We start from the raw sequence: 14016 nt of genomic DNA on the forward strand, positions 1-14016 counted from the left end.
TCAGAGAAAAAAAATGTGCCATTAATGTGACAAATGGTTGAGACCTGCAGACTCATTTAAATACAAATCTTGCATCTGTATCTACAAGTTGTAAGACCCCTGCACCAGAAAAGGGCCCAGAAGACCTGGCCCATGTCAAAATAGCTTAATTTTCAGTGGTGTATGTTCCCATACAGCTTGGGAAGAGCCTCAGAAGAACAGGGTCCAGAGCTGGTCACAGCACAACATGTCACCCACTGTCACAGCACTGGTCGGTGCCCAAGTCCTTATGAAACGTCCTTGTTTTCCATCCCTCAGAGTGGAAACCAAGCTGCAGACCGTGGAGGCTCGGTTCACAGCCCTGGACTCCAGCTTGCAGCAACTGGCGCAGAAGTTCCAGCTGCAGGCAGAGACGCTGGAGGAGGCGGCGCGGCAGGAGGTCCCGTGGAGGTGAGCACGGGGAAGAGGGATGGCTCAGTCCCCGTCCCCACACGCGGGTGACGCTGGTGCGACCGCGGGCAGAACCCAACCCCTACTGACCCATTCACCTCCGTCGGGACTGCTATTCCTGCAGAAACGTGGGGGAAAGTACAGTTCCTTTGATAGCAGTTTCTTAAAAAGACAAAGCCAACCCCACAGTCGAGGAAGTATTTATGTGGTTTAAAAACAGCCATGCCGCTTCCACCATCCCATGGACATCAAGGCTCTTTGGGTAACTCCGTCCCACAGTAAGCAAAGGAAAAATAAACCCCAACTCGCTAACACTATGATTACTTTCTCTGATTAAATAAGGCCTGAAGAGTCACATTTTTTAGCACCCAGGCCAGGCACGTATTTATAGTCTTTCCCTCTTCTGGGCCAGGGTCTCTGGAGCAGCTCTTGCTTCCCACAGACGGGGGGAGGGAGGGAACAGGCTGTAGTCAGGCCACCTTTCGGCAGGACCCGTCGGTAAATCTGAATGGCCGAAATGCCGTTTAGAGGACAGAACCGCAGCGCTGGGGGGAGGCAGAGGCCGTTACCGCGGGGGCGGCCTTCCCCCGGGCCGCGGCCTCCCCCCGGGCCTCGGCCTCCCTTCACCCTGCCCGCCCGCCTGAGGGCCCTCGGTTTCTGTCTCCCGTCAGGCTCGGCTCGGAGGAGGAGGAGGAGGAGGAGGAGGAGGAGGAGCGAGCGGCCCGGCGGCGGGAGCGGCCCGGAGGCGAGAGGCGGGGCGGGGCGGGCGCGCAGCGCCACGGCGGCCGCCATTGCGGGAGGCCGCGGCCCTGCCTGCCGCCGGGCCCGGGGCTCGCCGCGCCCCCGCCGCGGAGCTGCAGCTCGCAGGGTGCCGGCTCCTTGCTCTGAGCGCTCGGGGACAGGGGGTGCGCGGAGCTGGGAGGGCCCGGCCTCTCCCCGCGGCGGCGGAGCGGCCTCCCGGAGCGGCGGGTCCCGGCGGCGGTGAGGGGGCTGCCCGGCTCCGTCTGCGAGTGAAATCGGCCGGGAACAGGTATGCCTGGGCTTACTGCGGCTTTTTAACAAACCGCCTGCAAAACGGGGTATTTCCCTGTTAACTAGCACCTTCTTTAAAAAAAAAAAAAAACCAAAAACCAAAACAACAAAATAAAGGATTTGTTTTATGTAACAACGGGAGAGCAGAAACAATAAAACCCAGCTTCGAGTGTATTTGTCTCCATGTCGAGTTCCTGTGTGACTGAAATGGCAGCGTTTCCCTCAGGACGGCCTGTCACTGTGAACCGGGCTGGTAGGAAGCTTGTAAGAGCTTTCTTAAGTGACTGAAAAAACCCCAATATTTTTATCCTTTTTGCTCTGTGTGTCATTTATTTTTGCTTTCTGTTCCACAGTATTTCTGGGCCAGGTGGAAGAGGGTTGGTGACAGAGCAGCTGAGTGATCCCACCATTTAAGCCGTACAAGAAGATGCTGAAGCATTGAACGCATTGGTTAGTTCTTTGCTTACATTGAAAAAAAAGTATTTTGACTTTTTAACCCCAGCTTAAGCCACTGACTGAACGAGGAAGAACCTTCCCTCCTCTGTGTTTCACCTTCAGAGCAGGCTGGAACCGAGTCTGGATCAGGAGTGGCTTTTGAAGGCCGCGTGTGGTCTGAATAACTGAATGGAAAGTTAGGTCCCAACTGACTTAAACTGAACTGACTGGAGGGAAGGTTAAGGGACCTGTGATAACGTATCCACCAAACGTGAGCGTAGCTTATTGCTGGCGGAGAGAACGATGGAAGAGCTCTCACCGTCTTTCCCCCTCTCTCCTTACCACCCCCTTGCGATCCCCAGAGCACTGGTTACAGCTCACTGGAAACTGCAGCAGGAAAACCTGCTACAGTTTCTCCGTGACTTCTGGAGAGACCCGTGTCTTCCTCTGAAAGCCAAGAATCTCTCTGACTGTGAGCAAAAGTAACCATTTAAGTAGATTTCTTAAATCCACCAACGTTTTCATAAAGTAGCTGTAAAACTCGGCATTTTCTTCTGTATTCATCACGGGAAGTAAAATACGTGTTTCTTTTTGCTTTCAGGTACTGGTGTTTTAGTAGTCTTGCTCCTCTACTTCAAGTCAGCATGTCGAAGAAATCGGAGGCCCCGCTTTCCTTGTGTGACTGCCTCTGCCAAATTTGCATGGAGATCCTTGTGGAGCCCGTGACACTGCCATGCAACCATACCCTCTGTAACTCTTGTTTCCAGCTGACCGTTGAAAAGGCCAGTCTTTGTTGCCCTTTTTGTCGGCGTCGAGTCTCTTCCTGGGCACGATATAATGCCCGCAGGAATACTCTTATCAACTGGGAACTCTGGGAAAAGATTCAGAAGAATTACCCAAAGGAGTGTGAGCGTAGGATTAACGGACAGGACTTGGAAGAGGAAAGTAAGTAAAATGTCACTTGTCCTGGGATGTAGCTGCTTTACCAAAGTAATTACTGTTGGTGGACTTTGGATGTTGTGAAATAAGAAACTGTGCGTGGACAGGCTGTGTTACCACTAGAAAATGCAGTGTCAGAGCTCGCCTGTGAAAGGGGCTTGGAAGGCAAAGAAATGGCCTTTTTCATTGGTAGTACAGAGGGTGAGTTATATTGTCTGGACATTTTAGTGGGTATTTGCTCATGCATTTGGCACAAAGCGTTGGCGTGTGGCTGCCTGTCCTGGCAAAGGTGGCAATTCATTACTGGTGCAACTTCAGCTGTAAAATCTGTTAAGTGCTGTATTTGTGTGTGTGTGTGTGTTTGTCGCTGTCAAGGAAGTGAAGGAGTTAAAATATTTTCAACTCTTAGATGCTGTTAATTAGTCTGGTTAGAAATTCCAGGGAGTCAGTCTATGCAGGAGTCTCAGAGCCTAAAATTGTGGTGTTGGAGAAAAGGAAGTGAAATCTGATTAACTCTTTGAAGAAGGATTTTGGGGTTTATATTTTGTAAGCTCCGTTGGGAGAGGCTGATTGGTAGGTTGGCTCTATGACACGTTGTTCCACTTGCAGTATTATGAAGTCTTTTTATTTGCAAAAAAGCAAAAGCTGTAAGTTCTGGCCAGCGTACTTATTTGCTTTATATACAGTGCTTGGAAAACACTGGCTGTTCTTGCCACTCTGTCACACAGTGCTTTTTTATTTTGTTCCTTTGTAACACAAAGTGGGTTTTTTTTTTCCATAGCACTTGACTGAAGTCAAATCATTCCGGTGACAGGGTATGGAAGTGATCTTTTGTTAAAATCTTTCGTCGTTGACTGTCATTATTGCACTTTGTTTCTCACCTCCTTGTTTTTTCCTTCCCCTCCTTTAGTCTGTGTCCCCCATCCGCAACACCAGCTGAGCAAGCCTGGGGAACTGAGGCAGGAATATGAAGCAGAGATTAGCAAGGTAAGTCTAAAAACATAGTTAAAAAGCATAAATGCTTTGTATCTAGTTACTTGAATTGTTCCCATGAAGAGCTGTAATGTTATTTCATGAAAAAGAAAGATACTTAAAAGGGCATTATTGCTGTAAGAACAAACTGGGACACGAACTGAATTTCTATCCTTTACGGAAGAGGAGGGATTTCCTTGTGTTTGGCATGAGACCAAGTTTCTCAAGTTTTGTGCGAGCTGGTCTATACCTCCCACCTCACCCTCTCAGTTGGTCCAGTAACACGTGCTGTCTTGCTGTCCTTCAACTCGGTGTTCTTCACAGGCTGAGAAACACCCAGAGACAGCCCAGGCACGCCTCCACTGGCCAATTCCTTGTATTTCCCAAAACTCTGCAGAAGGGTTTTTTCAAGGGTAGAGTGTCACCCTTTCACTCTCTGTGTCCGTGCCCACAGATTAAAATGCCTTTTATAGGTCCTCAGATGCCCATAAAGTAATTTGGATGTGGAAATAGAAAAACATGGAATTGTTTTGGCTGTGGCCTTGTACTTGCTTTCTTGATTTCCCTCCCTAAGTAACATACCACGATTAAATGAACCTGAGTTATGAACATACAGAATTTCTCGCTTCCTGTGTTACCTATGTTCATTTTACCTATGTTACCTCATTACCTATGTTCATAACCCCATGCATCGCTACAGGCTTGGGGAAGTGTGGCTGGAAAGCTGCCTGGCGGAAAAGGACTTGGGGGTTCTGATTGACAAGCGGCTGAATATGAGCCGGCAGTGTGCCCAGGTGGCCAAGAAAGCCAATGGCATCCTGGCTTGTATTAGAAATAGTGTGACCAGCAGAAGCAGGGAGGTGATTGTCCCCCTGTACTCAGCACTGGTGAGGCCACACCTGGAGTATTGTGTTCAGGTTTGGGCACCTCAATACCAGAGAGATATCGAGGTGCTGGAGCGGGTGCAGAGGAGGGCAACGAAGCTGGTGAAGGGCCTGGAGCATAAGTCGTATGAAGAACGATTGAGGGAGCTGGGACTGTTTAGTTTGAGGAAGAAGAGACTGAGGGGAGACCTCATCACTCTCTGTAACTACTTGAGAGGACACTGTAGAGAGGTTGGTGCTGGTCTCTTCTCACAAGCAAACAGCGATAGAACAAGAGGGAATGGCCTCAAGTTGCAACAGGGTAGGTTTAGACTGGACATTAGGAAGTTCTTCACAGTAAGAGTGATCAGACACTGGAACAGGCTGCCCAGGAAGGTGGTTGAGTCACCATCCTTGGATGAGTTTAAGAGTTGTTTAGATGTGGTGTTGGGGGATATGGTGTAGGGGAGAACTTTGTAAAGTGGGGTTGATGGTTGGACTCGATGATCCCAAGGGTCTTTTCCAACCTGAATGATTCTATGATTCTATGATTTGAAAATCAGAAAAGATTTTCAAGAAATCTTATTGTTTGTCTATGGATCTAACGGGTCCTTCCTCCTCCAGTTCAGACACAGTACCAGTAAGAATTGCAGTTGGAAGCAGTAGCGGAGCGCTCCTTTCCCTGACAGCCCCATTGCTGGCTGTTACAAGAGCCAGGGGGGAAGCAGAGGACTGTGGGGTTCTCTTTCGTGGTAGCTGTGGGATAAGACTGATTGGCAGCAATAGCATCGATAATTAACGGAGGCAGTGCCAGTGAAATACGTAATGATGTCTGGTACCAATCATAAGACTTTAGTACGTGATTTGAACACACTCAGACTTAACATAGCTTCTGTAGTATTGCAGCTTGACACTCTAAAGGAAATTTGCAAATCCCATTACCCAGTTAAGAAAGCTTTATTCATTCTTGAAGTACTTGGCTGTCCTTGTGGAGTTACTGAGAACTGATTTACCAAGAGTGCACATTTGCCATAAAGAAGGCAGACATAAAGTTCTTGGTCTTCTGCTTTGGGTTTTGCATGCTTCAAGAGAGCAGAAGGGCTCAGGAGAGAGAGGTGCTGTCTGTTGGGCATCTCTTGCGCTAATACTGGTATTACCATGATATAAGCAGGTTGAGCAAACGCTGTGGTCCAGCTGGCATCCAGCCTTTGAAGGAATTTTGCGTTTCTCTGTAGATCTGTGTATTCAGAGATGTTAGATTTTGTTACTAACATTTTCAAGGCTAACAGTGTAGTCTTACAGAAACCAAAAGGTAGATCACTGTTACCACATTGAAGATTCTACACACAGAATCAGTGCAATAGTTATGCCTTTGGAGAGCTGCGTAATTAAATACTGGCTTTGAAGTGTGCAGAGTGTCCATGAATAGCAGATGTTCACATTTAAGGGGCGTCGGTTGAGAGGTTCCGGTGTAGAGTGTAGTCCTACAGTTGTAACCAGATGCATTTAAAATCATCGTTTTTAGGTGGAGGCAGAAAGGCGAGCATACGAACAAGAGGAGAACAAGGCAAGCGAGGAATACATTCAACGGCTTCTAGCAGAAGAGGAGGAGGAACACAGACTGGCAGAAGAGAGGCGGAGGGAGATGGAGAAGCAGCTGAAGCAGGATGAAGAGTTGGCCTGGCAGCTGAGTAACAGTCTGGTGAGTTAGGACCAAGGGGGCAGTAGAAAATGCCGATTTTTTTAGGCAAGCAACTTAGACTTTTCAGAGCAAAAGTTAAAATTTTTAATTTAAAATTTATTTTCATTGTAGTTGGAGGCTGTTGTCAGCCCCCAGTACTTTCGATTCTTGACCGACTATTAATTTTTGAAGAAGCAGCGGGTGGGTGAAATACCCCAAACTTGTCTACCTGTATATTATGAACTGGAAACATGCTGGATGTTTTCATTGGGAAACATTTTGAAACATTGGTTTTCTTCTGAATACTTCATTTACCCATGATTTTAAAAATACTTCTTCAGGATAAATTGATGTCTGTAACCTGTACTAAAAAAAAAAAGGAACGTAGGATGAAAGTTTAACTTATGTTTTGGGGTTTTTTTGTTTATTTATTTTGTTAATTTGCCTGGGGGTTTTGGGTGGTTGGGTTTTGCTACCTGATAGTAGTCCTAATGATGAAACTGTCCTTATTTGAGCAAAAGCTCTTGTCCCATAATGCCAGATAGAGGAAAGTGTACGCAACATGTAACATTTCTCATTCCATAACTATGCATTGCTTACAGTTCTACAATTCTTTTGGCAAAAGTAACTAATTGTGTTTTGTGTTACATGATGCTATTTTTACTTGTCATCGAAGAATGACAATTCCGAAGGACATGTGCTCACCAGTCCTTCACCAGCAGGCAGATTGTCATCTGAAACATCCCCAGTTAATTCGTGCAAGATGAAGAACAAATCAAGCAGCTCTGGAGACATTCAGAAGTAAGTAATTCAAGTTTTTCTTCTTTAATTATTGGTCTGTTTCTTGGCATAGTGTCCCTCTGCTCCATTTGCTTCCTTGGAATCCTGTAGCCCAACTTCCGCAGATATTCTGGGGCAAATGTAGTGTTGAGTATGACAAGATCTCCTCACGGGATAATGTGGAGGAGAAGGGAAACTCTTGCCCTTCTCATGTTTTATTTGTTTGTCAGAATGAACCTGAAGATCTTGATTAGTGCAAAGGACTGACGGTTCAAGAAAAAAAAGTTGTACTTTTTTTTTTTTTTTTTTTTTTTTTCCCCCTTTAAGGTATCTGTCTCCAAAACTTCATCATACATTGGGATCAGCATCATTCTCTAGAGCAACAGAAAGAAGGAGTGACTCCGGCTCTGCGGTAACTAGATTCATTTTGTTCTAAATATCAGTGGTGGTTATTATGGGTTACTTTACCCTCGTCTACAGGATTGCCAACCCTGTCTTCCCCTTGCACGTCAGCGCTGAGCAGTTTGTCTTGCCCTTCTTGAACTGCCTTGAGGATTCACAGTTCCTCCACGTGGAAAAGGCAGAAACTGTGCTTGACAGTCCGTGGGCAGACACCTACAGCGTACTTCCGTAGTTACCTTGTACGGCCTTACAAGTACCTCGCCTGAATGTCCTCAGCAAGTGCTTTGTTGCAACCGATGGTGCATAAAACTAAAATGGGGGTTCTGGAGCCCTCTGGAGGAGGTTGCACTCTGATTTTTCATCATTCCGTCTGTCTGTCTGATCTTTTGTTAGGCTTCATAAGAAAACGAGCAGGCTAATAGTTGATTGAACAGTTGATTGAGTCGTTGATAAGAGGAGAATGCTGCAGTTGGGTTTTCAGTCCTTTAGCTTGGCTTCTGTAGGTTGTTTTAAATACTTTCATTATTATTAAACAATTAAACATTTTTTTTTTTTAAAAAGAGAAGAACCCAGGTTGTTATCTCCAATTAGTTATGAGCAGTGCAGCTGTGACAAGTGAGATTTGTGCTTTATTCACACCCACTGGCTTTTGATAAATTTGCTTCATTAGCGGTCTCTCCCTTTTCTTCAGGAGCCCAATAGCGATGAAGGCAGCAGTTCTGCGTGGCAAGATGAACAAGTAGAAATGCCAACACTATCTCCACAGCTGACCAGTGTGATTAAAGATTCCAGTGCTAAGGATTTGTTTTTGGAATCGTGCATGAACTATTTCAGTGCCTCAGCTTCAGGGGACACCGACACTGTCAAGCAGGAAAAAACACCAGGACCAAATTGTCCAGGAAACAAAGTTCCAGATGACCTTCATGGAATCGTGGAAGGGGAGGGGTCTAGAACAGTTCATCACAGATCCAAAGGAGAAGGTGATGGAATTGAGTCAGACAGTGGCAGTTTAACACACGTAGAAAGTACAAACCGCAAAATCTCTGCTGAAACTTGCACCCGGATTCAGTCAGTGACAAATTCTGTGATGTCTGACAGCAAAAGTGTAAAATGCGATATCACGAAGGTGCGTGGACACTCAGGTGAAGAGAAGCCAGAGAGACTGCAGAACACTAAGGAGACTCCCAAAAGAAAGTTGCTGGAGCCACCAGCTGAAGCAGTGGTTGACTTGTGCCTGCTTGATAAGAGGAGAAGAACTTTTCAGGAAAGCTTAGAGGATCAAGGGGAGCAGGTAAATGATTTTAACTTGCAAATGCAGAAAGCCTTTGAGCGGGAGTTGTATGAAAGGCGTATGCAAGAGGAGCAGGACAGGCTTCTGGCTCTGCAGCTACAAAAAGAGATCAACAAGGAGGAAAGGACACTTAATCGAAAAAAGGGCTCTCCAGATGAGTACCTTCTTCGCACCAAACCACCTCAGTTTGTGAAAGACTCTCCTGTGAGAAAGGGAAGTTCTAAGATGGCAAAAGACTCGAAGGTTCCAAAAAAACAGGCTGAAACAAACCACCGCAAAACTCGGAAAGGTTCTTGCAATGAAAACTGGCAGTCCCCTACCCGAGTCCGAGTGAAATCGCCCAGTATCAAGGGAGGAAAAGTTTTGAATTGCGTGGTTAATACCAATGACACAAATGATATTTGTTCTCTACCTAAGACTAAGCAAAAGACGATCCTTCAGATGTTTAAAAGCTCCGTTGTGGAGTAGATCAACAGAACCACCAGACCCATGGTGGAATGAGAATGAAAACCCTGGTAACGCTCTCCTGTGTTAGCAAAGCTTCCTGCAAACAGTTTTAAAGATGTTCATTTCGAGGGGGAACGCTTTGGGTCACAAAGTTGTGTATTCTGAGAAGTTTTAATAACGTACACCCCCAGACTTTAAAAAAATTTAATTGGTCTTTTCTCAACTACAGCTTATTTTCTAGCGCTTGCGTTTACGTAATTTTGAATGTGAATACTGTTAGTGCTTAAAAAGAAAAATAACTGGTGGTCATCTCTTAAAATGAGAATTCGAAGCCTTGTACAGAAAGGACGCACATTCCACGGAGGAAACAAGCAAAAAAAAATGAGTCTGTGTTTCCAGTTGTCTGCCAGCTGCAAGGTTGAAGCTTCACTTGGCGCAACCACTGTTTGTTAAATTGAAGCATGTTGTTGGCGTTGAGGCTGTTTGTTGAATTGCATTGTTCGCACGACAGTTAACAGGGGTATAACCGGACAGCCAGTCTTGTAGGCGTGCTCTTTCCCTCTCCCTCTCCTATACTAACCCCTTCTTAGACAAAGAGGGGAAAAAAAGAGGTCATTCTCCCGCTGCCGAAGCCAAGGATCTTTCATAGATGCCAATAGTATAAGCAGTTGCGGGTTTGTATTTCCCTCTGTTCTAGAGGTCACTTCTGCAGATCTGACTCACTGTTGTTCAGAAGAAGATAGTTTTGGTTTTTCTTATTGCTAGTGTTCTGCAACTTTATTATTGTACAATAATATTACCTGTATTTAGTGCTATTTAATTTTCATACTCAAACTGGTTTGAGTATGATTAAGAACACATAATAATTAAAAAAATAGTTAGTCCAGAAGACAGTTAAGATAGAGGAAGTTAAAGCAAAGGAGGAAAAGCAACTGAAAACTGGAGTTGTCAGTGGCAACGTAACTATAATTAGAGTCACAAAACTACCATGCCTAGCTCTAACCCCCATTTTTAGAGGCACTACCAAATACTCTCCTCCAGTTGAGTTTAAAACTGACAGCATTCAAAAGAATTAAAATTTAGACACCGGCGGAAGCTGAGGCCTGTAGGAAGTTGAGGGTGGTGAAGGGTTGACCAGGTGCTGCCCAGCAAAGGGGGTCTTCCTGCCAGGTTGTTCTATCTGCTGCTATTGTGAAACCATCTTGTGGCCTTTCTTTTCTTGTAAGGAGATACTTCTCCGCTGTACATGCTTGAAAAGAGAGCAAAGCACCAGCCTACCTTGCTGAAGCGTGTGTGCTAATCACCAAAGTTAGCAAATGTTTTAAATGTGGACTTTCTTTGAACCTCATGGATGAGCTGTAGACTTTAACTCAGTTCTGGGAAATCTGTTAATAACATACTTCAGAGCAATATCTTCTGATGTTTTAAGTTGAAAAGGAACCCAAACAAACAAACTGAAATTTTATTGAAAGCACGAGCAGCACACCAAGCCAAAAATATGAATTTTTTTTTCCTTTGTCTGCATGTCTCCATTAATGGTGGGTTTCTCATAAATAAATGGTCTATTTTAAGATGCTTTTTGAGAAAGTTACAGCAGGTGACCAGTTGCAAATCACTTGCTTTTCCTTTTGCTGCCTCAACCATTGTGCTGGAAGCTTTCCTTCACTATAGATCTGTTTCTGTTGAATCGCTACCTTTGTTCGCGTTGTTTTCTGTCTTGCCCAGGCAGTTAAGTATAATCCTTCATTAATTAAAGTGGTTTTTAAGACAAAGATATTGACTTCTTTGATGCTAGCGACATTCAGCCTTCCCAGTCATGATAAGCATGTCAGAAGTGAACTCCATTTTCAGAAGAGATGAGGCAGAAGAGTTTATTTTTAAAGTCTGTTCAGCCTCTTTATACAATCAATTTGGAAGTCTGATGATTATTTTTAACTTGCTGGAAAGGTGGTCCCTGCTCTGAGGTGGAGCTGCTCCTTCTCAGATCACGTCTCCCAGTGCGAGACTGCGGCCCGTTCTCAAGCAATCTGATTTATTGCCGTTTGGGTGTAATGGGTTGTTTCCGTACAGGTCTGGAGTGGGGCGGGGTAGTTCCTGGCCTCTTCCCAAACACCGGTCACCCCTGCAGCCTCCTGCTGCCTAAACCCTAAAATTTATGCCCGATGCAACTGTCCCTGCAGTTGGAGACATTTCCTTTCTACGGTCCTGGCAGTCCTGTTGTACCCCTCCTAAGGGGTTTGAATGTCTGCCCTCAGTCGCTGCCTTTAATGTCTAGCGCTGAAGGAGTCTGAATCTCAAGTGTTCTGAACTGCCAGCCATTCATAGGTAAGAAATATTCTCGCGTGTGTTACAAATTCTGACCCTCCTTAATTGCTGTATTTTTCTCAGATCAATCATCGTTACACTTCAGTACATCAGTGCGGGCTTTGGAATCGCTTTTACGGCCAGGTCCTGGTGTTTGATAGATACCAGGTGAAAAAGAGAAAGGGAAGCCTGTGAGGTCATACCTGTAAATATCCAGATAAACTCTGTCAGGAATGAAGCTAGAAATGAAGTATATATCGCGTAACAGCCTTCATCTTCATTGGGGTTAAACTTCATCTACTTCTCTCGGTGTTTTGGGACTAGCTCTGTCCCTGACACTAAGTAACATAAATTTAGTGTTAAGCTAGAAGACATTTTGTTTAAAAAACACCATATGAGAGTCTCTCTGAGTACGCTCGAGGAGAGGCAGGGAGCTGCTGTGACAGCTCACTGCCAGCGACAGGGCTCCCGCGCTTGCGCCAGCCCTGGCACTCGGGGACACCCAGCGATCTAATTCTGGGTGTTCCAGGGGTAGGAGAAGCATCCAGGGAGGGAGAGGGCGGGGCAGAAGGGAGCATTTCCCTTTCAGGCAGCAATGAGCCGTAGGCAACCCGCAGTGGGGGTACTGCAAGCCCTCAGGTCCCAACGCCAACGGCAGTCCTCGCCGTGTGCATGCCATAATATTCCTCACCAGGCACCTTTTCAGCCTGTCCTTTTGGATTTTTCTTGTTGGAGGGTGGAATTTGGCCACGGCTGGCTGGATTTTGTTTGCGCCGACACCCTGTTTCCGTTGTTACAGACGTTTTGAAGCAGGTGAAATCAGCAGGTTTAATGCTGTTTGTGAAGCAAGAGTCTGAGCTGGTCTAACGGTTCAGTGATGCTCCGAAGGGTGAGATCACCTTCTGCCTTCAGCTGGTTCTAGTGACTTATTTGTCCCCTTTATGAACATGTTCAGCTCAACCAACTGCCCGGAAAAACACAAAACACCCAAATACTTTGTCAGGCTTGGTCACTTCCCTGAGAGCCAGAGCTGGCGTGGGGGTGGGAGGTAGGGAGAGGAGCAGGAGAGGGAACAGATCTACCCATTTTCATGGCAGCAAGTTTTTTAATTTGTCTTAAGGCTTCTAAGGAAACCTCTGCTTTCTGTGGAGCTCACTTTGGTTGACGCTACTGACAAGGTGCTCTGTAACACTGCAGCCTGCTGGCAGTGTTGGTGGCAGGCCAGCCACACGCAGCGCTTATGTTGTAAAACAGCTGAAAGTAATACAATGTTCCTTTTCTGTAAGTAGCAGATGTGATTTCTGCAAGTAGCATAGTCTTATGGTTTGAAGAACCAACAAGAAGTTATTGTCGTTTAGACAATTACTCTCTCACCTGATGACCCCTCCCCACCGGGAAAGGGGAATCGAGAGAAAAACAAGGAAACCCAAGGGTTGAAATAGAAACAGATTTAATAGGATAAGACTAAATAATTAATATTAATAATACTAAAGAACAAATATTGATCCCAATGCCAATATAAAATATACAGGATTATACTCAGCCCGTTCCATCCCAGGAAGGCGTGCACTCCCAGCAGGGACAGCCAATGTGGGACACTGCGAGCGCTGCGGTTCAGGAGGAAGGGAAGGGCTCGGGGCTCCAGCACCGGGGCAAGGAGTTCTCAGGATCCCAGCCATCAAGGAAGAGAGAGAGAGAGAGAACCCTTCACCAAACTTTCTAATTAATGTTGCGTGTGACATTCATGGTATGAAATAATCCTGTTGGCAGCTTGGGTCAAGTACCCGGGTCTCACTCCTCCTCGTCCCTGCACCTGGCAAGTTCGAAACCCTGAGACCTTGAAACCCGCACCGCAAAGCTGGCTGTAAAGTAAATATTTTCACCAATTCAGACACTAGTGTCTTCTAAAAATGCAGTTTTCCCAGGCATTAGAAGAGACCTTACTGAAAAGTCTTCTAAAAATGCAGTTTTCCCAGGCATTAGAAGAGACCTTACTGAAAAGTAGTATTACTGAAAGATAAATTAATCCTGTGTCACTCAAACCAGGACACACAGGGATTGAAAACACCCGGTGTGCTTGTTGTTGAGGCTGTTTTTCTTCCAATGTTGAGGAACTGACAGTAAAAATATCCCAATAGCATTGGCTGCCCTATAATGAGCTCCCTTGACAGGAGCAGCCACAGAGTTTCTTGGCCACCTCAGGTCCTGTGTCCTCCCTTGCAGCACCTATGGCCCCTGTACATGCTTCTGTGGGAGGGCAAAGGCCAGCCCGACCCCTTGCTTCGCCATAGGCCTCTGTGACAAGGTAAATCTGCATGGAAGCCTTGTGTCACGAGCATTTCAGTATCTCCGCGAAGGCCTCTGCTTTATAACTCTCTGCGAGTTGTAAAGTTTGTTTCCGCGCATCAAGTCCCCGCGATTAATGAAAGCGGAGGGCCAGA

At 45.9% G+C, this 14016-nt stretch overlaps 1 protein-coding gene across 1 annotated transcript; it reads left to right on the plus strand.

Moving 5' to 3' along the window:
* The first annotated feature begins 1814 nt into the window (after window positions 1–1814).
* Window positions 1815–11040, plus strand: RNF168 (ring finger protein 168). The gene is made up of 7 exons (XM_074153631.1): window positions 1815–1911; window positions 2498–2841; window positions 3746–3822; window positions 6196–6372; window positions 7028–7152; window positions 7459–7543; window positions 8225–11040. Exons 2-7 carry the CDS (start codon window positions 2541–2543, stop codon window positions 9290–9292), a joined length of 1833 nt encoding a protein of 610 aa, XP_074009732.1. The 5' UTR covers window positions 1815–1911; window positions 2498–2540; the 3' UTR covers window positions 9293–11040.
* Window positions 11041–14016: the final 2976 nt, after the last annotated feature.

This window comes from Numenius arquata, chromosome 9 (genome assembly GCF_964106895.1).
Source record: "Numenius arquata chromosome 9, bNumArq3.hap1.1, whole genome shotgun sequence".
Taxonomy (NCBI): domain Eukaryota; kingdom Metazoa; phylum Chordata; class Aves; order Charadriiformes; family Scolopacidae; genus Numenius; species Numenius arquata.

Bases quoted from the DNA above. Each gene is read 5' to 3' on its own strand.
- RNF168 (XM_074153631.1), top strand. From the start codon at position 2,541: ATGTCGAAGAAATCGGAGGCCCCGCTTTCCTTGTGTGACTGCCTCTGC. The intron at 2,842-3,745 runs GTAAGTAAAATG...CCCCTCCTTTAG, and splicing joins ACAGGACTTGGAAGAGGAAA to TCTGTGTCCCCCATCCGCAA. The intron at 6,373-7,027 runs GTGAGTTAGGAC...TTGTCATCGAAG, and splicing joins GGCAGCTGAGTAACAGTCTG to AATGACAATTCCGAAGGACA.